A 25,398-nucleotide genomic window follows, 5' to 3' on the forward strand; every position below is an offset into this window, starting at 1 on the left:
GGAATGTAGTTTTATTTTTTTTTTCCACCTCTTAATTTGGGGGGAAAAAAACAAAACAAAAAAACATTTGTTTAGTTTCATGTTTTGCACTGTAACATTAAAAGGCTATGCTAAACTTTATAAAGTACATGAATTATCTAAAACTAATCTGCAATATTAGTTATAGTCTAGATAGTTCACAATTTCATTTACACAAGAAGAGGAGAGAGAAATCAATATGGTAGACTAGTGTTTGGTCTAACGATCAAGCATAACATGAACCAATAAAAACAACCGTCTCTCCTGGTAATGATTAACTACAATGAGAGAAAAGGAAAACAACGTAATCTAAAGACTGCTTTTAAATGCAACTTAACCACAAAAGTAAGTTGATTATGAACCTAAAAGTTAACTAAACCCAGTTTCAACTCAGTAATAGTGGTTTTTAAATTCATAAAACAGTACAATAAAAATTTTTAACATTTCATTTGTACTGTGTATTTCCAGTGTATTTCTAATATGTTCGGTTTCAGCAACTAAACTAATGGTTCATCTTACCTAAATCATAAAGTGAAGTGCGTCCAGCTGCATTGGGTAAATGAGCAATGAATCTGTGTACTTCAAAGGTCCAAATGAATATTATTTACACAAAATTAGTCCTACTCAAGATGTTGAATCTCAATCCTTATTGCAGTTTCTATGTTTGTTACATTTGATTTGCAAAGGACTGCCTGGATGCTCTATTTGGTTATATATTACATCTCTTCATTCATTCACATTCTGCTCTCCAACAAAAAGTTTAATAGCTGAATAGATTGTAACGTTACCTGCTATATGCAGGTCTACTTTAAAACATGATTTTGTTTTACTGTTCTTTTTCAAATTCATGAGTCATAATCTTGCTGCTACAGAACCAACGTCTTTTAGCTGCGTACTCTAACATACATATTTACAAATTTAAAAATGTTTCAGTTTTAGAAAGTTATTATTTGTACCCTGTTGCTGGAGTCAAAGGGCAACACAAAAACTTCCAGTGCAAAATCAACAAGCGTATGCTGTTAGTGTGAAAACTGCAGTTTGTCAAATGAATAAAATGTTAAAATTTAGTTCTGCATTTAGAGACACAATAAAAGTATTTGCCCCACAATTTATTAGTGTTTTGATCACACTCTTTTACAGACAAACCGTTTTGAAAAGGCAGTTTACTACCTGGATGCCGTGGTCTCGTTCATCGAATGCGGTAACGCTCTGGAGAAGAGCGCGCAAGAAGCCAAGTCGCCCTTCCCGATGTACGCTGAAACAGTGGAACTCATCAGGTTAGCAAAAACACAACAAACACACAAAACCATTGAGGAATTACAAAACACAGCTTGCACGTGTTTTGTATAAAACTTTTAGTGGCTCTAAAATTTAATGAAAATGTTGAAAATGTTTTTTTATGTTTTATGTAAATCTCTTGCAGTCCTTTTTAACTAAAATGTCTGTGTTATTAACCTACAACTCCATCCTGCCTGTGCACTCAGATACACTATGAAATTAAAAAGCTACATGGCCCCAGATGCCACTTCAGCAGACAAGAGGCTAGCTGTCCTTTGGTAAGTGCATTTACTGACACCACATGATGATGCTTCATTTCACGTGGTTGAAGTGTCCTGAACCCTCAAAACTACTTAGACATGGCTGTTAGTTTATGGAAATGTATTTGTAAATAGACTCTTTCCAAATAAATGGTCACTTTATTTTTGAGTTCTAAAAGTCTTTGTCCACATTTTTCTCTGCAGTCTCAAATGCCAGTCTCTTCTCTATCTGCGGTTGTTCAAGCTGAGGAAAGACAGCGCTCTAAAATACTCCAAAACTCTCACAGAACATTTGAAGGTATTCCAGCTTTTATAAGTTCCAATCCAGTTTTCTTTGGAAAGCTTTCAAATGTCGTAAAATATTCCATGCATGATGTTTTCAGCTGTAAATATGCATTTTTCTTTACACTGAATGTTCTTTCACTTTTTTTTCTTTTGACAGAATTCTCTTAGTAACACCCAGGCTCCCTCTCCTGGAATGGGAAAGTAAGTCATCTGCTTCTGTTTGTTTGGAAATTTAATGTTGTTGTGTAGGAGAGGAGAAATTTTTCTTGCAGATTTTGTACAAACGTGGCTGATAGATTTTCAGAAAAAACGTGATCCCCTTTATCTTTGCAATTAAATATTTACTTTTCATACCTTGTCATTTCTTATAGAAGTTAACTTTATTATTGTATGTTAATTTAAATATTCTGCTACATGCAATTCATATGTAATGCCATGCAAAAGCATTCACAACCGCTTCACGATTTCTCATGCTTGCCACAACTTCCAAATCTGAATTTATGAGAAGTTTTGTGAGGCAGTGCATGTATACCCTAAAAAACAGCCATTAAACTTGTTTTTTTTCTGTTTCTGTCCGCAGTAAGGCAGCAGGAATGCCCTCTCCAGTGTCGCCCAAACTCTCACCAGGCACAGCAGGAAGCTACTCGTCAGTCAGCAGCAACAGCAGTGCCAGCTCATCTGTGACCATACCTCAGCGTATCCACCAGATGGCTGCCAGCTACGTCCAGGTCACCTCCAACTTCCTATACGCCACAGAGATCTGGGACCAGGCGGAGCAGGTTTCCAAGGAACAGAAAGGTAAAAGGGCAGGTTTTATAGTTTGTTATTCCAAACTTATCTGTTGTAAGATGTACTTAAGTTCTCTCCAGATGTCATTGACCCTTTCATTCACATTTTATTATTTAAAAAAAAATAAAATCAGTGCTGAATAGGAAATGCAGACAGAATTTATTAGATAAGGTTTTATAAAAGGCAAAATTCCCAAAGAAATGTCAAAACTCCAAAAGTAAGGGATAGAAATTGGGTTTCTAAGTTTTTAGAAAACAGTGGACCCGTTATTAAAATGACCAGTTCACATATCGGTAAACTGGATTCAGAATCATTCAAATAACTTAATTTATAGTAAGTAATTTAAGTAAATAAGTAATTTCCCTGCTGGGATGAATAAAGTACTTCTATTCTATTCTATTAACATCCCTTAAACTTTTTCAACCACAAACTTTGAAGTGCTTTAATTAAAATGTATGATTGACCAAAATAAAGTAGGACACACTTGTGAAGTGGAAAGAATAAGATACACAGTTTTAAAAATGTTTTCCAAATGAAAACCTGAACAGTGATGTGTATATTTATTCAATCTTATTTTCTGTACAAGTCCTAGAAATAATTACCAAATTACTTCTCAGAAGTTTCCTAATTAGGAAATAGTCCTCCTGTATCTGATTTAATCCCAGTACAGATGTTCTGTAAAGACCATCTCCACTATGGTACATAGTGATGGCAGCATCATGCTGTGGGGATTCATTTCTTCAACAGGGAAGAAATGGAAGAAAACCTGTTACAGACTGGAAAACACTTGAGACATATATGGATTTTGAGTAGTTGCTGTGTGACTTTTAATGTCACAATCTTCTGGCTTTTACTTGATGCTTAGCTGTTACCTGATGTTTAGCTTTTGTTTGTTTTTTCTTGCTTTCCCAGACTTTTTCTCTGAGCTGGACAAAGTGATGGGTCCTCTGATCTTCAACACCAGCAGTATGACAGAACTGGTGCGTTACACTCGGCAGGGTCTCCACTGGCTGCGACTGGACGCTAATCTTAGCCACTAGCAAGGACTTGATCGTTGCAAGCTGCTTCCTCAAACACACACACGCACACACACTCACACCTCAGCCTTTCATACCTAGCAGCCCGTGCTCAAAGACACAACACGGATACATACTCTGCAAACACAGCCCACCTCTGGTCCTCCATGTATTCTTACATGCTGTTAACCTCTGAGACATATCTCCAACACTGTGTCCATTTTTCTGCACCAGCTTGCCAAAACAACACTGAGCAATTTAGAAAATTTCACACCTTCAGCAGCACCGCATCAAATATCCCAAGAGCTTCTGGCCTTGCTTCACATTTCGACGTCTCTATTAAAATCTTCAAGGTCTTTTTTGATCTCTTCTGCTAAAAGTGCTGTGGGGATTATTTCTTATGAGTACACTAAACCTGTGATTTTTTTTCTTTTGCTTTTTAGGTTACTTTGGCTTTTAACATTGTTTTTAAACTTTATTTCACCAAAGTACCTCCCAGAAACACCAAAGGTGCTTTAAAATGAAGGTTTCTCTTTATCATTTTTGTGCCTTGTAAATGAGCTACAGGAAAAGTCACCAATAAGATCTGATTTTTTTTTTAATATGTTTTTCCTCACTTGATGGCATTTTAATCATCTTTTAGTAGCAAATTAGGGCTGGCAGTTATACTTTTTTTTCTTTTTTTAAACCATTTTAAATCTTTTTAAGAGGATTACAGAGATAGTCAGTTTCAGCTCTCTGGAGGAAAGTCTAGGGAGGATTCCGACCAAATTTGAAAAATACCAGAATGGGCTTCAGGTGATACAGTCTCATTCAGAAGTTATTTTTTAAAAAGGTGTAATTTTATTTGTCAGAGACAGTCCGTCAGTAATTTAGATTCTTATCAAACTGGAGATAGCTAGCTTAGTAATTTAAACTTATTCTATCAACAGCTCCTGAGATACACTTTTATCACTACATTGTTTTAGAAATTTCCTCAAGCAAGGGCCACTCCCACATGGTGTTATTCCCTTGTTTTTGATCCCTTTGTTAACAGTGTATTTTTCTAAGGAACTGCAGGGATTGTCAAAAGTATTGCAGATTGTGTCCACACACAATGCAAATGCAGTTATTTATTCTGTAGTTTTTAAAACAAACCAAGGTTTTTCTGATTCGTCAGGGCTAAGACAAATTAAAAGTAAAGATGAGATTTTTTTTCTAATAAGAGGGACAAATCTTATCATTGACAGAGATTAGCAGTGTTGTATTTATGTGATAAAGATTTTGTATATCTCAGAAAAGAAATATAACGACCACTATAGATTCTATTTATATGCCAAGCAGATCATTTGTCTTTTAGCTAGAGCAAAATGCAAGACTCATTGGGGGGAAGTATATGAACACGTGTTTGTACTGTTGTTGTTCCTAAGCAATTACATTTTTAAAATTGAAATTATACTTTTCTTACAAGGAAATTGGAGATGCATTGAGTAACTACAGCTGGTTGTTCTCCATATATGTTAAATTACTAATGCTAATAAAGCTTATAGTTAAAGATGCATCAGTCAGGCTTCCTATTTTCTTTTAAATCAGACCCACATGTTACGATTTTGACCAATTTGATATTTTTTTTCCCCTTAGAGAACATAACATGGAAAATGGGAAATGTGTTCTGCAGGTTCTTTGACAAATCCATAAATCATATGTTTCGATCATTCATCTGTTAATCTCAAAAAAAGTTTAAATTCAATTGGTTGACACTTTTATATACTGAAAATAGATGGCATTTAGTGAACTAGGGGGGGGGGGGGAAATTCAGCATTTCTCTATTTGAGCTGCAGATTGAGGTGACAATTGTCTGATTCTGATCTCTGACTGATTGGTGCATCTGTAGTTATAATGCTTATGGGTTTTTAGATGCCATTGTCACTTGGAGAAACTTTTATTTTTGATTCCTAAGACAACATGCTGGAAATCTCAAGCTTGGGTCAAATAGTGCTTGTGCTAAAATTATTGGTTGATTTTTCTTGATAAAATGAGAAAGTGCCACAAAGTTTAGGAGATTTATTTAGCTTCTTTTTTTTAATTCTCTCTCTTTTTTAAACCTAAATACTGCTTACTGTTTGGCCCAGCTTGGACCATTTTTCTTGTTGCTTGTATATTTTAAATTTTTCCACTGGCTCCCTGGACTTCTATCGCTAGAGGGAATACTGTTATTTTCTCTTATATTTAAAGAGGAAAAAGTCAGAGGAGGTATTATTTTTGATCTATGCAGGATTTTTACAAAAACAAACAAAAAAAATCTTTAAAGGGATAGAAATCATTTATATGCTTCGAATTTTTCTTCCTTTTTTTCACCTCAGTGAGAAACCTGTTCAACTCAAGCGGCCAATGCCTTTAGCTTTTGCAATTTTCTGTAATGTTGTATAATATTTGTGTATATAATAATTATTTTTTTTTATAACCAAACACAAAAGCTGGAGTTCTCTTTTCTTCAGTGGGTTTCGCTGACCCGATCACTGTCTTCATACACTGGTACACTTTGTAAGTTAAGATTTGCGCCTTGTGCTTCTTACACTATCTCGTAGTGAAATTTAAAAACAGAAAATAGCATTAGAATGATCTTTAGGAGTTTTGCTACTCACGCTTATTTATTTTTTTGCCTGTTTGTTTTTTCTGTTTCACCTTCTTAACAATTATTTTATGAAATAGGAAGATGTAAATGCTTTTGAGCTGTTGATGAGATTTCTTTGTAAGTAGTAATTAATCTAACTTGAACGAATCCAGGGTAAGATGAAGTTATTGCTTTTATTTTTTTTCCTTCTTTTTGGACGTTCGTTAGGAAGATGTTAACACTTGCATGTTTCTATTTAAATACAGTTGTATAAATTGTAAATATAACATGTCTTTAAGGGTAACTTTTTACTCCAGGTTGGCATTTTTTAATTAAATTGAAAGGAAAAAAAATGTTGTAAATATATTGTGAGAGACTTTATGCACATATTTTTTTTCCTTCTCTTCCCCCAAGTTGTTACAGATGAAATCCCAGTGTGTTAACACTGTAAATCAAATTGATTTCTCCATCTTTCTTCTAACGTGCTTGTATACTTTGTCTTCTTCTTCACTGTCTCATAGTATCACGGTCACCACATAATCGGTAACGTCTCTTAAATCCAAATGCGGATATTTTTTGTCTTCTCTGTATTTGATATGGAGCTGTGTATTTCATTACGTGTATATTGTTGAGCTCACGTGTTGGATGGATGACATGTACAGTCTGTTGTCTGTTTCCTCCTGAGAAAGAGAGACATGAATTTACCGTGTCCAACATGTCTTTTGAAACTGAGGGATTTCGCCTCACCTCAGAGCAGTTGTAGCAGTTTCTACAATATGTTGTAGAAGAACTTTTCTAAAAAATAAAAAAAATAAAAGCCGTCTCCGTAGTGAGACCAGCAGCATACACAATGTACAATAATCTGAATTTGGCTACTTTTAAGAGAACTGATAGAGATACTATATATGATGGATGCAATATGTTTTAAAGGTACCTGTTGAGTTTGATCTTCAAACTTAGGTTATGTAATTTAAAAGCATTCTTGTGAAGTGAGTATTAATTGTGACTAATGGGAGTCTGTCCTAAATATTCTTTGTATTTTGCCGTATTGAGAATAAAATATATATATATGGATATGTTTAAGCGAATGTTGATTGCTTTATGTGCAAGTGACAAATGCTGTGAATTAACTCAAAAGCAATGAAATCCTGTATCTCTTACTAGAAAACAGTCGAGTGCTTTGGTGCACCTTTAGTACTGACTCAAAAGACAAATCCTCTCAGGGCTGCAGAAACTTTTTTCCCTTCCACTTTCAGCTCATAATTGAGGATATACAAGTCTTTACCGCTGTCGTTTTGCTGATTCAGAAGTTGAAACTTTGGGTACCACTCACCTGAAAACTTCTAATCACCAAGAACAACGGAAGATAAAGATTTTTTGTCTACACAGGATACAACTCCTGAGCAGCATTTCAGTAGTTAGTCAGCTGAGCAATGTTCAATTTAAATGGTGGTAATTAATAAAGATGGAGAACAAATAGAAACGTTTTAAGTGTTTTAATAAATGTTCATGCAGTATCTGCATAAAAATATGAACAAAAGAATAGAAAAATTGTACAAGGCATCTTCCTTTTTTCGTCCAAGTCTTTTTAATCGTTGGGTTGAAGATTAGATTTAAAAAACAAATGCAAAGGAAATGAATGCTCTTATTGGAATAGACATGTTTTTCTTTGTTATAAAACCCCAACATAAAATTATGGTTTGTGTTTCACACAACAAAAGAATTTGTAGAACTGCATAAGTTGTCCTTTTTTCTCATGATAATAGTTTTTGCCACTTTAAGTAAAATGTATTTACTAGGAGTGTTGCCAAAAAATACGTTTAAGGGACATACAGTAACTTGCTATTGATTTTAAGTGTAAAGTTTTGTAAGAGTTTTGCTCTTAAAGGTTTTGTTGCTGACTGAAATTAAATGGTTCAGTCTGTGGGATATCTGAAAACTGAAAATTAAATAACTCTACAAATGGTAGTGGCCTTGGACAATAAATGACATTCAAACACACAATAGAAGAGTGGCAGTAAGAACGCTACTGTTGAAGAAAATGTATATCAAGTTTACTAAAAGGTTTGTGGGAGACTCAATAGTCAATTTGAAGAAAGATCTTTAGACTGAGAATAATATGAAGTTTTTTTGAAGATGTTAAACACTTCACATTACTAAAAATACATCTCCACTGTCAATCAAACATTCAAAACTTTTCTAAATGTCTGATGTTCACTGCTTGGACTGCTGCTGTGGAAAGAGGTTTCAGGAACAAAAACCCGTCTTTTTGCCAGCCATTTCACCAGCTGGCATAAAACACCCACTTTGAATGAATGGATTCAAAGTAGGAATGAATCCATTCATTCCTACTTTATTATGATTTCATTCTTGCTTTAATTAGCAGGATTATTAATGGGAGGGGAGTTGAGTAGCATTGCATTGCAATAATCACAGCTTGGATTGAAACGGTCCAAGGCACAAATGAATGAAGCTGCTGCTTGCAACCACCACACCTGCAGGGGTCCTCCAAGGGCTCCAGGACTGTCACAGAGGTCTGTGTGACCTCTGTATGCATCAGTAATACATACAAACAATGTATGTATTACTGATACATTTTCTGGAAATGAGTATTGTGTGACTGTGGACTAACTTTCATTTTCTGCTTACCCAGTACTGACTTATGTGCTCTATAAATTCCTGTTGGGACCTTTTCTCAACAAACAAATATTTAACATAAAATATGCAGTTGTACAGTCAGTTAATGCATTATATAGTTTGCTAACTTTGTGCCTTGTTTTACACTATAAAATTTCTAATGGGAAGTAAATAACGCACAACATTCAAACGTAGATATTAGTTGAACTTTGGTGTACAGCAGGAGTTGAAAATGTCTGAATCAAATTCTCTTTCTGGCCCTATAAGACCTTGTCAGGTTTATTAAGTAGGTTTTAGACTTGAAATGTATGGAAGCCCGTTTCCTATGGAAGCTCGTTTCCGCCACTCTGTTAAAAAAAAAATTATCTCATTTTAATGAGATAGTATCTCAAAATGATGAGATACTACCTCATTATAATGAGTTAATTAAAAAAAAAAATTTAACATAGTGGCAGAAACGAGCTTCCATAGAAATGAGAGCAAATGACTAAAGAATTTTTAGCTATTTTATCGTAGTCATTTTTAATGTGGTTTAAAATCCATGTTAAATATTTAATAGATTGTTCTTTTGCAAATGTACAAATTGTTCAGTTCCTAATTTTGAAAACAATCCAAATATTTCAGCCTTTCTTGTTTAGTCTATTTCCAAATGAAAATTTGTGCTCAGTTAATCTTCCTGTGCATGTAACCACAAAACTATTTAAAGTAGTTTAGATAGCTTTGCATTGCAGAGCTTCTTATGAATGATTAGCTTATCTCAGTTCACAGTGTGCTGACCTCAAAACTTTAACTCTTAATATGAACTCTAATTGTTTATAATTTTTACCTTTTTCTCAGTTTTGTTCTTCTGTTTGGATTTTATTTTATTTATTTATGCAGATTTTCTTTTAAGAGCCATAGACCATTGGTTACATTTTTATGCTTTAGTCATACTCATCTCACCTTTCTCAACACCCATAGCACTTTTTTATGTTTCTATAAAAGAGTGGTAACATCTTTTACCACTAACCTTGAAACCAATGATTTGGTTTTCAGCACTTTCTATTGCATGAGTATTGAAAAGAGATATCTGTTTTTTTCTTTCTTTTGATATATATGGCATTCTTATGACAACTGAAGGTAACATAATTACTTGATTGTGCTATAAAACGGCACTTTATGTACCTGGAAAATACATAATACCGTCTATTTGAAACATTTTCTTTTGTTGCATAAATTTGGAAATTTTTTTTGTTGACTCATTTGTTTAAAGATTCAAGACTAACTTTATAATTTTTGTCAGATAATTAATGATAAAAAGAAAGCAGTGCTACTTTTAACCAATGCAGTGCAATATATACTAAACCAGAAACAATAGTCTGTGAAATATGTATGGTTATCCATTTAAAGATAATTTGATGTTTTTTTGTCACTAGATACTTAATCATATGTCTTTTAATGTTAGACAATGCATGCATTAAGAGTTTTCTTTCCCCATCGGTTTATTGTTAGTTTGACTCGTTAAAGAAATTAATTTTGTTGGTCTTGTTGATCCTTAACGATGATCCTGTCCTGCCCTCATTACAACAGGAGACATTTTTTTTCAGTGGTCTCCATGAATTATCAACTGACCAATGCCCTTTCCTGCTTTCCAAAGACCCGCCCACCACGGCATCTGATTGGTCTGATCGTTTCTCCGTTACCTTTCAGCCTATTCTCTCCCCAGGGAAGGGAATCAGGTAAGCTCGCTGCCAGTAGAGGAAAAGGAAAGCTCCTTACCAGCCGCACCACTCATGGCGCAGTGAAAGGACGTGTTCCTGTGAGGTCATGCGCTTATATTTTCGCTGTTTCTATCTCTAGGACAGGCGGCAAAATCGACGAAAACAAGAAAAGTTACAACATCCCAAAGTGAGCGCGAATGTTGTCAGGTAGGTGAAATGACTCGGCAGCAGCAGGTGCATATCGGTATCGCCCTTACGTCTCAGTTTCGGTTGTCAACAGTTGGCTTTTTGTTTAATATTTCACTTATTAACGGGATATCTATGTGAATAAATATTATTTACTTTAAAAACATTTGTCAGTTTTAGTTATTAAAGTTGTACTATTGGAAAATCGCGTGTCCTTGAAGTGGATCTACAGTTGCTCTCAGTTGCTTTATCCAATGCAGCAAAACAAGTCAATATGTATTTGTCAAAGACTGTTATTACTCCTGCTTTACTGTGTCAGCTTTTGTTGCCTTTTCTCTCGAAACCTGCTGTGATGACTAGTCGGGCTGCGTTGATTAACTGATTAGAAAACAGATAAGAGGCAGGCAAAAACATCTCCACCTTTTGTGATTCACTGTTTTTTAACAACGTGTACTGTAGATAACTCAGAATATACACCAGTCTGATGCGATGGCAGGCGTAAAACCCCGGGGACAGCTCTAAATACTGATATATTTCTAATTGCTGTACAGTCTGTGTAGCAGAGGAGGCTACTTTACAAGAAAGAAAAAAACCTTCCCTTAAACTGATACCTGTCTCTTGAATTATGCACAAGGGGATCCTTTTTTACCAAATGAGTGGGCTATGTTTTATTTAAAGTGGGAACAAAGGGCAGCAGTGCTTTGGCCAGGGTTGCTGAGAGGAAACCAGACACTAGGGTTTTGTGCAGCGGCAGAAATTGATGCACTCATGCTGACGGTGCGTTGGTCAGATGGTGTGTGAAGGAGGAGCACACTGAGCTCTGTGTGCTGCTGCTGGTATGTGATGCTGTGTTCCCCCACATGCTGTGATACCTGGCCTGCACATAGACCCTTTTTATTGCATCTTGGATGTGAAATGCATGTATGCACAGTGTCTTGCAAAACTATACATACATCTTGAACTTTTGTAGCATGTTGTGGAGATAGAACAGTAGATTTCTATATAATTTATTTGGATTTAATGTGATAGGCCAATATAAAGCAATGCATAATTAAGGAGTGGAAGGGAAAACTGAAAAGTGTGCAGTGCGTTTGTATTCAACCTCCTTCAGACAATGCTTTAGAGTTTTTGTTGGAATTAGAACTGCAAGTCTTGCACACCTAGAGGCTGATTGTTTCACAAGATCTTCCTTGCAAAATGGCTCAAACTGAGTTGCACTTGTTGAAGAACTTTTTGGTATTGCAGAAGATTCTCAGTTGGATTTTTGTCTGAACTTTACCTGAAATATTCTAAGCTATTTCATCTTTGGCAGCTCACAACAGGGTTTTCTTATTTGGCACACATAACATCTTGCATGTGGGTCAAAAGGTTTAATTTTGGTTTTAATGCGGACAGTCCACCTCTCTTTACATGTTTGCTGTACCTCTTACACAACCAGCTGCAAACAGAACTATTTATGACTTCCTTTGAAACATAACATATACTTGCAACTGTTCAAAAAAAGTAAAATTTGTGGAGTACACAACTAATCATAACTTGGTCTTCATGATGCAGTATGCTCACTAATGTTCTCTAACACCTTTAAGGCTTTTTTGAGGCTAAAATCAGCTTATTCTGTGATTAAATTAAGCAGATTTTAGCTTTATTAACTAATTAAATTACTTCTGAAGACAGCTTATTGAGCTGGATTCATGTTTCTTTTCAGATTTCTGGGGTATTTATTTTTTTATACAAGACACTTCATATTCAACAGGATTCCTGCCAATGGTTGCCACAGAAGCACCTATTGATCCAAGTCTGTTCCACAGTTAAAACAACCGATTGCCCAGTAAAACAAATCCAGTTTGTGGAAGTGTATGCACATGTTTCGTAATGTCCTATAGTTGGTGGAAGTGATTAATCCATGCCTAAGTTGATGGCTTTTGTTGTGTTTGCTTTAAGATTATAGAAGGAAGAGGCGGAAACAAAAGGTGGAAGTAAATAGAAGGCAACGGCTATAGTAAAATAACAGAAGTCTTGTAAACGTAGCCAGTGGGGTGAAACCCGACCTCTTTCGTCAGCCTTGTTTTTAACCTTCTCTCTTTTTCTAAGGAAAGAAAAAGACAAAAAAAATAGAAAAAGTATTTGTTCTGTGTAGCCATGGTGCTAGATTTAGGCTGAGAGGAAGGGGGACTGTGTGGTGTGTTTTTCATGCAGTGGAAAATTACTCTTTGTACGTTTGAGTATGTGGTAGAGACTCAGATGTTTACATTCTTTATGTGACCTTTTACTCAGCCCACCTCTGCAGGGATGGCCTGGTTTGGTAATGAGGGATCAGATGTGCTGAAATGTTCCCTGATATTTGTTAGGAGCTCATTCCAATGACAGCTATGGCCGTTGCGTTACTCTGAGCTGAGTAGGATGTAGCAGGAAGGTGTCGTAACTTTAAATCAGTTAACAATTCATTAGTTTTTGTTATTCCAACCCTTATGTTGTTCACACCTTCCTGTAATGGATTCCTCTTCTTTCGTACCTGCATGAAGTTTTCAGGAAATAAACATGTTTTCAAAGTGCTAAGGAAGGAGCAGAAGCAGTGCATGACTCAAACTGCCTGCAGTCATTCAGAATAAATGAATCATTGATCATATTAAGAGTAAACCACTTCAGTGGGATTATATTCTGATGCTGTTATTGCTAGAACCTGGAAACAGGATATACTGAAATGATAAAATAAGATTTAGTTAGTACTTGTTTGATACCGTTAAAAGTAAAGAGCTCTGGCTGGTGAAAGTCCTCCAAACACATTATTAGCTGCATGAAACATACAAGAAGTTTTACCTGCTCATTCTGGGAGATTATGTCATGCAGAAGTTACTCGTTTAGAGCTTAGTGACGCCATAGTGATACTGTCACCTAATAATTAAACAGAGGAGAGCATGGAGGTTAGTCTTCAGCTTTGATAGCTGTTCATCAGCTGATTGACGATAACGTCCTTGGAAAAGGCGGATAAAAAGATTGATGCTTGTTGTAGACGTTAATGAATGCATACGTGCCGTTGCTACAATGTAAGGTGACATCACTGCAGTAACTACTGGAAAGGCCATGTCAAACACTGACGAGAAGAATAAGAGCAGCTTATTTGACTCTGTTGAGTGAGACCAGAATCTACTGTCGGCTGGCATATTCAGGGTGCAATTTCTCTGCAGAATGAATAAATGATTAAAATACCATGGAAAAGGTTAACCAGCTGGGCGAATGGAAACTGTCGCCTTTTTAATTTTCAAAGAGTTTATTGTTGTGCACTTTGCCCACCCTGTTCTGAGTAGGTTTAAGATTCCTCTCATTTCCTTCTTCTGCCCATTCACATCACTAAAATATGAACTCTCTCTTCTATACGGTCTATTTTTTGTCTTTTTTCTGCATTTCAGAATCCGTGAAGCCTGAGTTTGTTCACTTGCAGCCTGTAGTTGTGATCTATTATGAGACTCTCCTGTCAAGTGAGCAGAAAGGCTCCTTAAACCATATGCAGCACAAGAGAAACATAAAGAAGAAAAATGGCCGCCAGAGGTTATTTTTGGATGATACAAAAACTCCTCAGGACATTGAGTTTATATTAGAACTTTTGTTCTGTTTTTATTAGTCTAATTACAATTTATTCAAAATTACCTTGTGTGCCAATTTTCATTATGTCTTTTATTTCTGTTTGTTTTAACATGCCGACAAAAGATTGTGTGAAAATGCTTTATAAGTAATGGTTGATATATTTATGGACATTTTCAGCAGAAATTCTTAAACATTCAAAACTCAAGAACTGTTATTTTAGAATTGTGTATTTAAAGTAGTGACAACAGGTATGGACATAGATTAATGTTAGTTTTTGATCATGTGGGGTAAACAAAAACACTACTGCCTGAAAAACATTGCAGTGACTGGCTGACAGGTTGGAGCTTTGACACCACATTGTTGTAGTGTCACATTACATCAAGGTGCTGATTGACGAGAAGGAGAAAAAAAGCCAGTATCTTATCACAATGCTGTTTTAGATTTGAATACTCTCGATTCTGATTTTTGCTGCTGCAGCAAGCTGAGATACAAAAAACATTTTTAATATAAACATTTTAAAAAGCTCCACTGCAGTAGGAAGAGTTTTTTTTAAAATCCTGTCCAACGGTAGCAAACAAAACACATTATTTTTCATATTAGCATTTTTTATATGCCAGTTTATTAGCTAGGCAATGTTTTTTGCCGCACCTGTTTTCAAGATGGTGATATAACAGTAATTTCAATTCCTTATTACACAGACAAAAAAAAAATATATTTTTTTTAGGTTAACACAAATAGTCTGCTGCTTATCAGACATGCTTAGAGCATGCATATAGCTTTAAGTCAGTGCTACATTAATAAGAATGATGGGTAATACTCCTTTATTCATACCCAACTCTCCAGTCGTTTTGAAACCATAACAGTTTTTTTTCCCTTCGTATAACTTTTCTATTAGTCACATGGTTTTCTTGTATTGAACGCACTACATGGAAAAAGACCAGCAGTATATGGAGTTCAACATTGTTTGTACACTGGTCCTTCATGCCAGTAGGGTCTGTTAAAGGTTCCTCTCAGGTTTCACAGATGAAAAGATGTATGTGAGGAGTTATCACTGAAACCTGAACCAGCAGCAGACTCATTAATATAGTTATATCAGGGTAATAAAAAGACATTTACAGCCGTTTGACATGGCTGGACGTACCAGCTGCAGGTCTGAATGTGCAAGTAGAAGCTGAGCATACCCTATAGTTGCTCAGCTTCTTTGCTGACTTATTTTGAGTCACCAAAATAACGATTGGTTGCTTATTTTGTTATGTTGTAATGTCACATTAAATATAATATGCATTTTTGTTGTTTTCCAACCAAAGTTCATGTGACATTTCTGGCTCCAGCCCTTGAATATTCTTATAGTAGTTTGTTTCTGTAACTATAAAGAAATTAACTAAATAAAGAATACTACTGAATAGAATACAAAGCAAAAAGTCAGTTTAAACACCAGAAAGTAAAAGTTTTGTTCCTTCCCAGGTTGCAAAGTCCAGGTTTTGCTTTCTAGTGATGTTTAATCTTTTGATGAATTGTTTTACAATCTTAGGCCCCCTCTTCACCAACATTGCCTTTCCTCCTCCTCCTCTGCCTTCGTCTCTCCACAGAGGTGGGAAACCTTCATTGGCAGCAGTAAAATGACTCCATTGTGATCCGGTCTCCCAAAATTAACCACGGTGGCAGATGAGGTGCTGCACAATGAAGATTAGAAATCACTTGACTCCTGAGTGTGATTATCGGTGCTATTAGGTTGCTGTATTAGTTTCAAAAGCAAGACTGTTAAGACTGAGCACCAGGTAATTTAGGTGTCATTTCATCAGACCCAACAGATTTGTAACAAAGGGTGTGGGTGGATATAGCAATTATTGGCCCTTTAGACACACATTTGTTCTTTCTCTCCAATGTCTGTTTTATAAGATGAACTAGAAAGAGGTGGGCTGAATAGGAAAAACTCCATACTGCAAATATGAAAGAATGCAAGTATTCTGAATAAAAAAAATTTCTTTGCTATTTTTACTTTAAACTTTGTGCAGAATAAAGGATAAAATTTTGACCAGGTTTTTGAGCCAGTTCAGAGAACACTATATGAACTGCTGTGACTTTTGTTTTCCTAAGTAATAAAATCATTTCTGCCGTGGTGCCAAGAATGTTAATGATTCCCTTCACTTGTGACAAAGTTGAAGAAAGTAGGCCGTAGGATCAAGGTTATTTTTTTAATTCATCGTCAGTATGTGAGTATTAAAGTCTACTTTCATACCCGCTGAGAGCTAAAATCTCTGCTCTGTTTTTGCTGAAGCTAAATAATTCATAATTTAGATGTGAAACGTAGAGTGAAAGCCAGCACATATCTTTTTGGCAGAGGCATTACATGATTGAAAATGGAAAACACTTAGGTATGAGGTAAACCTTGGGTTGTACTCTATAATTAATTTCAGATTCTGATGCTAACCTTAAGGTAAAATATACCCACTTAAGGGAGGATTTTCTGAATCTTTTCACACAAAACTAAAAGCTCAGGCCTTAGAAAAAGTAGTGAAATGAGATACATAGAGATTTTATCGGGCCACATTTTATTTTAATTGGTCTGCATTTTTCTCATCTCATATTACACTTTGACGAGTAAAAGACCATATGTGACTCCTTTAACAGCTGCTGCCTTGTAGGATAAACTCTACTTAGACAGCCGTCACTGTTTACTTTGATTGCTGTGACGTTTCACAACTTTTTAGAAACTGCAGAAGCAGATGTGCTGTAACATCTTTTTTACTGGAGAAACTTTAAGAAAACACTCGGTACTCCTCTGACTGGAGGTAACTGATCCTCCTCAGAGGAATGAGTGGGAGACGGTGGAGATAAGGAGGAAATAGGCTCAGAAAAGTTAGATGATTGGATTTGGAAGAATAATAGGTGGACAGCAATTTATTTGCTGTAGATCTACTCTGGGAGTAATTGCTTACTTCTAGCAATTACATTTTTTTTCATGATCTATCGATCCTTCAGTCATATTCTTAGAGCACTAGAAATTGTCACCACAAATGCATTTGGATCTTTTGTATCTCTTCTTCCACAAATGGGTTTAAAAAGAACATAAGGTTCCAGAAATTTGAGTCTGAAAAGTATGGAGTCTTGATTTTAGCAATGTGTAGGAATCCTGACAAGTTGATCTGAATTAATACAAAACTAAAGGGAAAATTTGGTTATTTGTTGCTCACATTTGGAATTTTTCAAACTTCCTGGGAACATCTCAGAAGCTAAGCAATCTCTGATCAAATCAGACACACATATGACACTCCTGTTCTCCAGTCTGCTGCTGACTTCTCGGTCAGCCATGTCAATGGGGTGTGGGAAATGTGAGTGCTAATTGTTAGCTCTTACACTATCTCTGTGTCTGCCTGGTGGATTGGTTTGCAATTCAAATCTCCCATGAAACACTGAGCAAACATTTCCTTGTTGTCCTAAAGGTGCAGCTCTAAAGGGAAGCTCATTGTATACCTGGGCTCTCCACTTCCTGCTTCCTAAAGTATCCTGGCTGGTGTAAGAATGCATATTGCAGAAATGTCTGATACTTATATCACACCATATCATAGAGAACTGTGATTTTCAGAGCTTATATTCTTTTCATTTTTTGGTACTTCTCCTATTTGGGCTTTTGTCTGCAAAATACTTGGTTTTGAATGCTTCATAGTCTGACAGATAGCGAAAAAAAGGGAAACTTTCCAAATATATCTGCATTTACAGACAATAAGTGCATGCTGTGTTTATAGTAAAGATGTTGGGATCTGTACTCAACAACAATACTTTTATTTTAAACCATAATTGCCCGATATTAGACCGGTCGGGCCGTATGAGGACTGTGATTGGACCCCACTTCTACATCTTGTTTTCTTCCGCAAACAAGAACAAAACAACTCCTCCAGGGGATCCAACAATTCCGAGAGGGGAAAACGCCTACTTTCATTAATGTAGAGTCTCTAAGAGGAATTGGATTGAGTGTTGATGTCGAGATTTTAAAATTGTTTCTCTAGAAATAAAAAAAGTAAGGTTTCATGTTGGCTTTCTGATTAACTCAAGCCTTACAGTGAAATTGTTTTCCTGAAGGGTTTTTAATTAAGGGCGGTTGCTTACAGTTGCAAGTCATGCGCTCAGAATTGGCGCTTAGGCATCTGCAAAAATCGCCTGTGGCACGTTATTAGGTTGGCACCTCTTCCCTTGCATATTCTTCGCACTTTGGGATTAAATATGTAATGTCATTATGTAAGAGGTATTGACTCTAAATCTTTGTCCTTATGATATAACAACTTCAAGATGGGTTTATTTTTCCAGTCTGGTTATGGGAGGAGAACTATTTGATGACAAAACAAAACTGAGCTATGTTCAAATATGTCTGGGGAAATGGTGGGTTAGACCAACAGCACTCTCAGGTAGCATTAGAGCTGAGTGGGAATTATTCACTGATATTTAATGCTGTGACTTCATATAGCTGGGTTTGTGTTGCATGCAAATTTTTGTTACATTTGGAAGATTCCCAGTCATTGTTCTTTCATCAGTTATCAATGTAGACCTAAAGCAGGTGAGTGGTGAGAGCATTGCACAGGTATCTGTATGAGAACAGTGGTGTACGCTAAAAAGGTAATTATAGTTAACTAAAACTAATGAAAACTGATAGTGAGAAAATATTTTTAAGTGAAATAAATAAAAACGGTAATTAATGGGGAAAACTAACTAACTGGAACTATATTTTGCATTTATAAAACATGCACATTTATGAATATATTAATTAGCCTTTCAAACTGATGTGAAATAAATTTTTTTCTCCCATCAAGCAGTTTATGTAAATTACATACAGTGTATGCAAATTAAGGCACTCCATAATTCTCCTGGCGGTGCTTTCAAAATGGCAACAGCAAAAAGTTGGGAGAAAACGCCATAGTCAGTTATTGTTCAACAATAATTGAATAAATTTTTTGAAAATGGTATCATCATTCAATCGATGTATACACAATCACAATACTATGCTTTGACCTTTTTGAATTCTACACCTAAAAATTACTCAAAGTATGAAAAACTAAAACCACTTCTACGTACACACCTTGTTTCCCAAAAAGGTATGTCCATTACAAAACCTTCATTTCCACAAGTGTCCATGACAAAAACTGTGATAAGCTTGTTAGACAATTTCAAAATCTGACACAATAAGCAATATACAGCCAAACAATGTACTATCTTTGCTAGCTATGCAAACAGAGTAACAAAATCTATCAGCAGGCCAAACACATAACACTTTATGGCAACATGGTGACTAGTGTGTTATCTCTGAAAGTTTGGGGGCTTGGCAGAAGCACATTGAAAAAGAATGTGCTGGATAAGCAGGTGGAGCAGGTAAGGCAGGCAACGCAAACAGGTTTTCATAATCAGGACACAGGCCTCCATTTGACTGGTAAAAACCAAATATGCAAATATTATTCAAAGATTAACCTCCCACCCCCCATTCGCATACTTGTGTTTGCTGTTTACCCAACTCAGTCGAGCTTTGGGCAGTTAGCAGTTACACAATGGCCCCACTCAGTTGGACAACGTGTTCTCACATACAGTGCCCTACAATGGTTTTCATAAACCCTGATGTAGTTCATAATTTGTTACAATAAAACCATACACTCATGTATTTTGTAGAAAAGTGTGCCCAGCATGTGTATCCAGCTCCTTTCTATTCTCTGATCTAAATCATTATCTTGTAGCTCTGACTGTATGTTTAAGTGTTTTGCATTTAAGCAAAAGCTTTTTTTTTTTGCTTGTTTTTTCTAAATAAAGTAACTTCTTCTGAATGTTGGCCATGTCCCCAGTAACATGTGGATCTCTGCAGCTCCTCCAGAGTTACTTTGTCTCTCTTGTTTGCTTTTCTTAACACAGCTCCCCTCGTCAGGCTTGCCACGTTAGGTGGACAGCCATGTTTTTCTAGATTTGTTAAAGTATTTCTTTCTCTTTCAAGAGCTGCATAACATGTCCATCTTACAATATGATGATTTATCACAGAAAATCTTAAGTACAGAAGTAAGTACAGAATAGGATACGAAGGTTTTAATAGTTTTGGGGTTTTCATTCTAGTTTAGTTTTATTTCATTGTAACTTTTTGTTTGTAATTTTAAAGAGTGTTTGCTACTTTTTATTACTTATTAAAAGTAATAAAAAGTTCAGTTTTGAGTTTAGGTTTTATAAGTTATACAGCACAAACCTGCTAAACCTCCAGTAAAAATAATTTTAGAATCAGATCAGGGATTTAGTTTTATGTCCTGATTCATAACCGTCCGAGGTAACACTTTATTTGAGGGAGGTGTAGATAAGGCTGACATGAAACTGTTATAAACATGACATAACATCTGTCAGGAACATGATGGAGTCTTCATGAATGTCTGACTGATGTCATGAAGTGTAATTCCATAAATAATAAATGCAAAGTTGTATTAATATTTGTATTTAAAGTGTTATTATTTACCGTAATACACTTTCTGGCAATAATCATAAGCATTCATTAGGGCTCCTAAATGTCAGTCTTAAGCACACCCCTTCAAATAAAGTGTTACTCAGTCAGGAAATTAAAATTGTTTTGCCATCAGTTTTGTTTTGTCACTAGCATGGTTTTTGATATATAAAAGTAACTTTTTCTGCTTTATAAAAATGGAGAATTATCTGTTTATGACTTAAATTTACAGTTAGATTAATCTGTGTTTGAATCATCTTTTAAAAGAGTTGGAACTTTTCTTGTATGAAAAGCCTTGCATGGATCCTGCAGAGTCACAGAGTCACTGCTGTCATAGAGGGAGCGCAGGGGCCTCTGTGGGTGAGTTCCTTTGTGTCTGTGGTCAGCTGGTGTGAGGGCAGTTCATTATGCAGCAGGACAGAGATGGCTACTGGAGCCTGAGCTAACTGCTGCAGCTCTCTGGTATGCAGAATCCTCAGTAGACGTCTCAGTTGATTAGCTTTTAAACTTTGAACAGGCAAATTAATTAATTAACCAGAAAAGTTTAAAGTGTAAAAAATGGCTTTCATATTTTTAGTGTGTTCTAACCTCATCACCTTTTATTTCTTAATAAATATGGTTTAATGGTAAAGATTATAGTTTTAACATCAGATGTCTGAATGAAATTTTTTAAATGTAATTTAGATGTATTTTTGCGCATAATTATTCACTCAAAGAATTTATATGTTTAAAAAGGATTAGACTCATCAAAAATGAAAATAAATGAATCTTCACACCCAATGTTGAAGGATGAAGGAAGCATATCAACCAAAAGTATTCAGGGACAGCCGATAGGTTAAGGCTGACTAAAGAAAGCAGTTGAAACTCTGAATCAACAGGGTTTCTCCAGAAGGATAAACTTTTTTCCCAATGATGGAGACTTGCCCGTTTTTTAAACAGGAAGTGGGTTAGTTGTTACTAAGCTTGCTGTCTCCTGGGCTTCCCTCTGGGGCTGGCTTCTCTTTGCTCTCACTCTAATATAACTAATATATTTTCCATATACATGCACCAACCAGGCTTGAGCTATTCCAGTACTGAGGAATTTCTGCAGTATCCAGTTAAACTTGCTGTGGTCGGATCAGGTTGCAAACCCCTGGGGGTCCTTAATACAAAAGTAATTGTGTTCGCAGAGGCCGGATGAATGTAATAAGTTTATCATTCACCGAGTCTTGTGCTCATTTCTCAGCAAGGGATAATGTACTGTAGTTCCTGGTTAATGGTTGACCAAAGATGATACAGAAAAATGCTATTGATACACTTTTGATTACCCCGTTGTATCGTGATTGTTATGTAACCATGCTGATGGCACTTTGCATAGCTACAAAGACAGAAAAAAGCCATATTGTCACAGTTAAAAGTTCATGCATTCTGTAAAGTTTTGTACATATCACTTTGTCCAGCAACCTGCAGCGACTAAATAAAGTAGAGTAAAGGTCTCAGCTGCTATTTGGGCCAGATCAGGCCAGGAATGCAGAGCTTATTAGACTGTGACAGCTTGTCTTGGTCAGCTAGAGATTTTAGACACTGATGTGAGCACTGCCCAGCAACTGGCAGCCATGGTTTCCCTCTGAAGCATACATGATGCAGACATAATTAAATAATTTTTTTTTGTGTTGACACTGACTTTGGAGGGAAAACTGTTGCAGGTGTTGGTGCCTTTCCCTTTCCACGCTGCCAGAGGCTTTGCTCTGAGAGCGCTCGACGTCCCACAACTTCCTGCTTTGCTTAACCAGCTTCCTCTGTTTCTGTTGGATTAGGAAAAGGAATTATCTCTTCATGGACTTATTGGAAACTTGATGTCAGAAGTAAAGTCTGATAGCTGGACATTTTGAAATTTAAACTGGCTGTTCTAACAGTTTTTTAGTAGGTAAAAGTTTGTGTGAGATCAGCCACTTATCTGCAAACAGTCATATAAAGTTCTTTAAAGTTCTTCTTTGTTACTCTTCCTGCTATGGTTGACATCTCCAGAAACTCATGAGTCACGATGACATGATGAGGAGCGCGAGTTTAGGTTTACACTTGTTTCTTTAGTTTGTTTCCTCTGTTACGCCTGGCTCCTATTTTCCTTCATGTTGTGCAATTAAGGAAAGAAACTCCAATCCACTCAACTGATGAGATTTATCAGTGAAAAAGAGGTAAAAGTTTCCAACAGCAAATATGACTTTTTTCTTTATCCCCTTCTCGATGGGGATAATGTTAATGCTTTAACTAATAATTTCATTCTGTCTATTATTTTGTTCCTCCTTCCTTACACCAACTTTGTCTTTTTATCTTTTTTCATGGATTCATTTAGGTAAATTACTCTTTTACTGGAAACATTTCTTTGCATTATGTAGCGCTAATGACATTAAAACATAGCTGGAGATTTTAAAATTTAAATATTTCTTATACAGAGGAACTCTGTTTCACAAAACCCTATCTAGTTGCTGCTAGTATTAATTTATTCAACTGCATACAGTTTGAAGATTCCCTAATACTTTTATTTTTTCGTGACAGCATTTATTTTGTACCTTTTAGAAAAGCATATGGTGCAAAAAAAAGTGTGGCTTACACTGAGAGAGAATAATACTATAGAGGATGACTTAACAATGCTAAATGTTTGCATCTGATTCGTTCCAGCCTCGTATCTGTGGTAAATGTAAAATCATAGTTGACCTACAGTATGTTGCATCATATTTATTGCCTTGGGAAACAGAAAGTCATGGATTACTAATTAACAGTTATTCTTAATTCATTTCCTGTTCATTCCTATTCCTTAAAGCATAAATACAAAAAAAATATTCAGTTTTATTGAAATTGTTTGGGGCACTGGATGCTAGTTGTGGCACCAGTGGTGTTTAAAAAACACAATCATTAAGTATGTCTGATAGTTTTTTATAAATATTGTTAAAATCTCATCTCATTTTCATGAACCATGTCACATTCAGTCTTGCATCATGAGCTGAATGTGTTATCTTTATCTTTAAGTTTCTCTCTCGTCCATGCACCATGATGTATCACTTATCTTGGTGATGTAGTTTCTGCTCTTCTCGTCTCTTCCAAACACATTCGGCTTTCATAAATAAGCATTGTGCTGGAGCGAGCCAGAGCCACAAGCAGGACGTGAATGCAGCTGGTTGTTGACACTGTCCTGACAGTAACAAAACCTCTGCATAACTGAGCACCAGCTTCAATAGCAAACAATAGGGAAGGCAACAAGGGTCTTTGTTGAATGCTGAACGGACACACAGGAGTTCAGAAAGCTCATATTGTTATTGAGAGTGGGTTTGAACCACATAACAGACTGATCAGTCTTGTTTGAAGGCAGTGGTTTACGGGATGGTTTAGCTCTGAGTGTAAGTAATTCATGACATTTAAAAGACTAGCAAGTGTTTGTTTCAAATGTATCTCAAGTCAGAAGGAGGCTAGGAATATTGGCATTATTGTATTATTAATTTAAAGGGTTTTTTTAGTGCAACAAGTGTCTTTAGATATTATACATTAGGGATGTAATGAGCACAATATTTCTTGTCAAATTGAAATTGTCTTGGGAAGAGCTGTGTAATTTATGTCAGTCTTACTTTATTTGGTGAACTAAATCTAAATTGATATTAGAGAATGTTAAGGTGAGTGATTTTTGCTTGGCACTATGTTGTATGTCGACACTTTTATTTTGAAGTATGAAAAAAGACAGCTCTTGAGTTTGGCTGATAGGTTCTATTAGACAGAAGTTTTAAAAAGCAACAATGTAGCATTTCTTGAAAAATTGAAGTTTTTCAAGTTTTTCAGTTCAGAAGTGTTTTTCATGCCACATTGCTGTACTATATCTGTCATCTGACTCTCCTCGCTCTCTTTTTTTGTGAACACATTGCATTTACAAATGTTTAGTTTAGATTATGAGGATATGTAAAAATCCAGCAGTTTTTAGAACTTTCGAGACACTAATATGAATTGTACAGGAGAAAAACTAACCTTGAGGAACAGAAAAAATCAGGATCATTTTGAGGAATAGCTAGTTTTATGACTTTTTTTCCCTATGTGGGGTGGAGTCTGGAAGGTCACCCATACACCCACTTGCAGTTATCCCCCTCCTCCCTTTCTCAGTCCTCCCTCCTGCCTTGGCTAGTCTCCATGCGCCAGGCTCAAGGCCTTGGGAATGAATGGTGCCCCGGCTCTGCTCCGTCTTTGAAGCCAGCCAGGAATGCGAGGCCTCTCTTTTTTTTCACCCCTTTCTCTCTCTCTCTCTCTCTGTTGTTCGGGCTGCCGGCAGCACTAGCAGCTATCGGCAGCAGTGAAATATTCCCTCTGCTGCGCTCATTGTGCGTCTGAGAGCCGGACGTCATCGGCTGTCCAATCAGTGGCTCCCACTAGGCAGCCTCAGGTTTCTGTGGGGGGAGAAGGGACCCACTTAGAAGTCTTCCCTCTCACACTTGCCTCTCCTGGTAACTTGCTCCGGTCGTACTTTGGAAGAAGGCGGAAATAATTTGGCTCATCTGCATGCAGGAACACGACAAAAGAAATCTTTTCTTTTCAGACTGGAATGAGGGAAGTCAGTGACTTAGCCTTAAAGTTTTGGTGA

The 25,398-nt window shown here is 36.2% G+C and overlaps 2 protein-coding genes across 7 annotated transcripts in view; both read left to right on the forward strand.

Moving 5' to 3' along the window:
- Positions 1 to 7,313, forward strand: part of aff4 (AF4/FMR2 family, member 4) — a 35,051-nt gene extending 27,738 nt beyond the window's left edge. For all 3 annotated transcript variants that reach the window (XM_032575596.1, XM_032575595.1, XM_032575597.1), the window contains 6 exons: positions 1,159 to 1,295; positions 1,503 to 1,574; positions 1,761 to 1,854; positions 1,999 to 2,042; positions 2,422 to 2,639; positions 3,543 to 7,313. In XM_032575596.1, coding sequence (XP_032431487.1) covers positions 1,159 to 1,295; positions 1,503 to 1,574; positions 1,761 to 1,854; positions 1,999 to 2,042; positions 2,422 to 2,639; positions 3,543 to 3,670 — 693 coding nt within the window. In that variant the 3' untranslated portion in view covers positions 3,671 to 7,313. The remainder of the gene's footprint in view (positions 1 to 1,158; positions 1,296 to 1,502; positions 1,575 to 1,760; positions 1,855 to 1,998; positions 2,043 to 2,421; positions 2,640 to 3,542) is intronic.
- Positions 7,314 to 10,589: 3,276 nt separating this feature from the next.
- The window catches only part of shroom1 (shroom family member 1), a 29,964-nt gene continuing 15,155 nt past the window's right edge, over positions 10,590 to 25,398 (forward strand). For 3 of the 4 annotated variants that reach the window (XM_032576766.1, XM_032576769.1, XM_032576770.1), the window contains exon 1: positions 10,590 to 10,783. The gene's annotated coding sequence lies outside the window, so the exon portion shown is untranslated. Of the gene's footprint in view, positions 10,784 to 24,940; positions 25,395 to 25,398 lie in introns of those variants that run through there. The other variant, XM_032576768.1, reaches the window with a different exon arrangement.

The sequence above is a fragment of the Xiphophorus hellerii genome, chromosome 11 (assembly GCF_003331165.1).
Source record: "Xiphophorus hellerii strain 12219 chromosome 11, Xiphophorus_hellerii-4.1, whole genome shotgun sequence".
Classification (NCBI taxonomy): domain Eukaryota; kingdom Metazoa; phylum Chordata; class Actinopteri; order Cyprinodontiformes; family Poeciliidae; genus Xiphophorus; species Xiphophorus hellerii.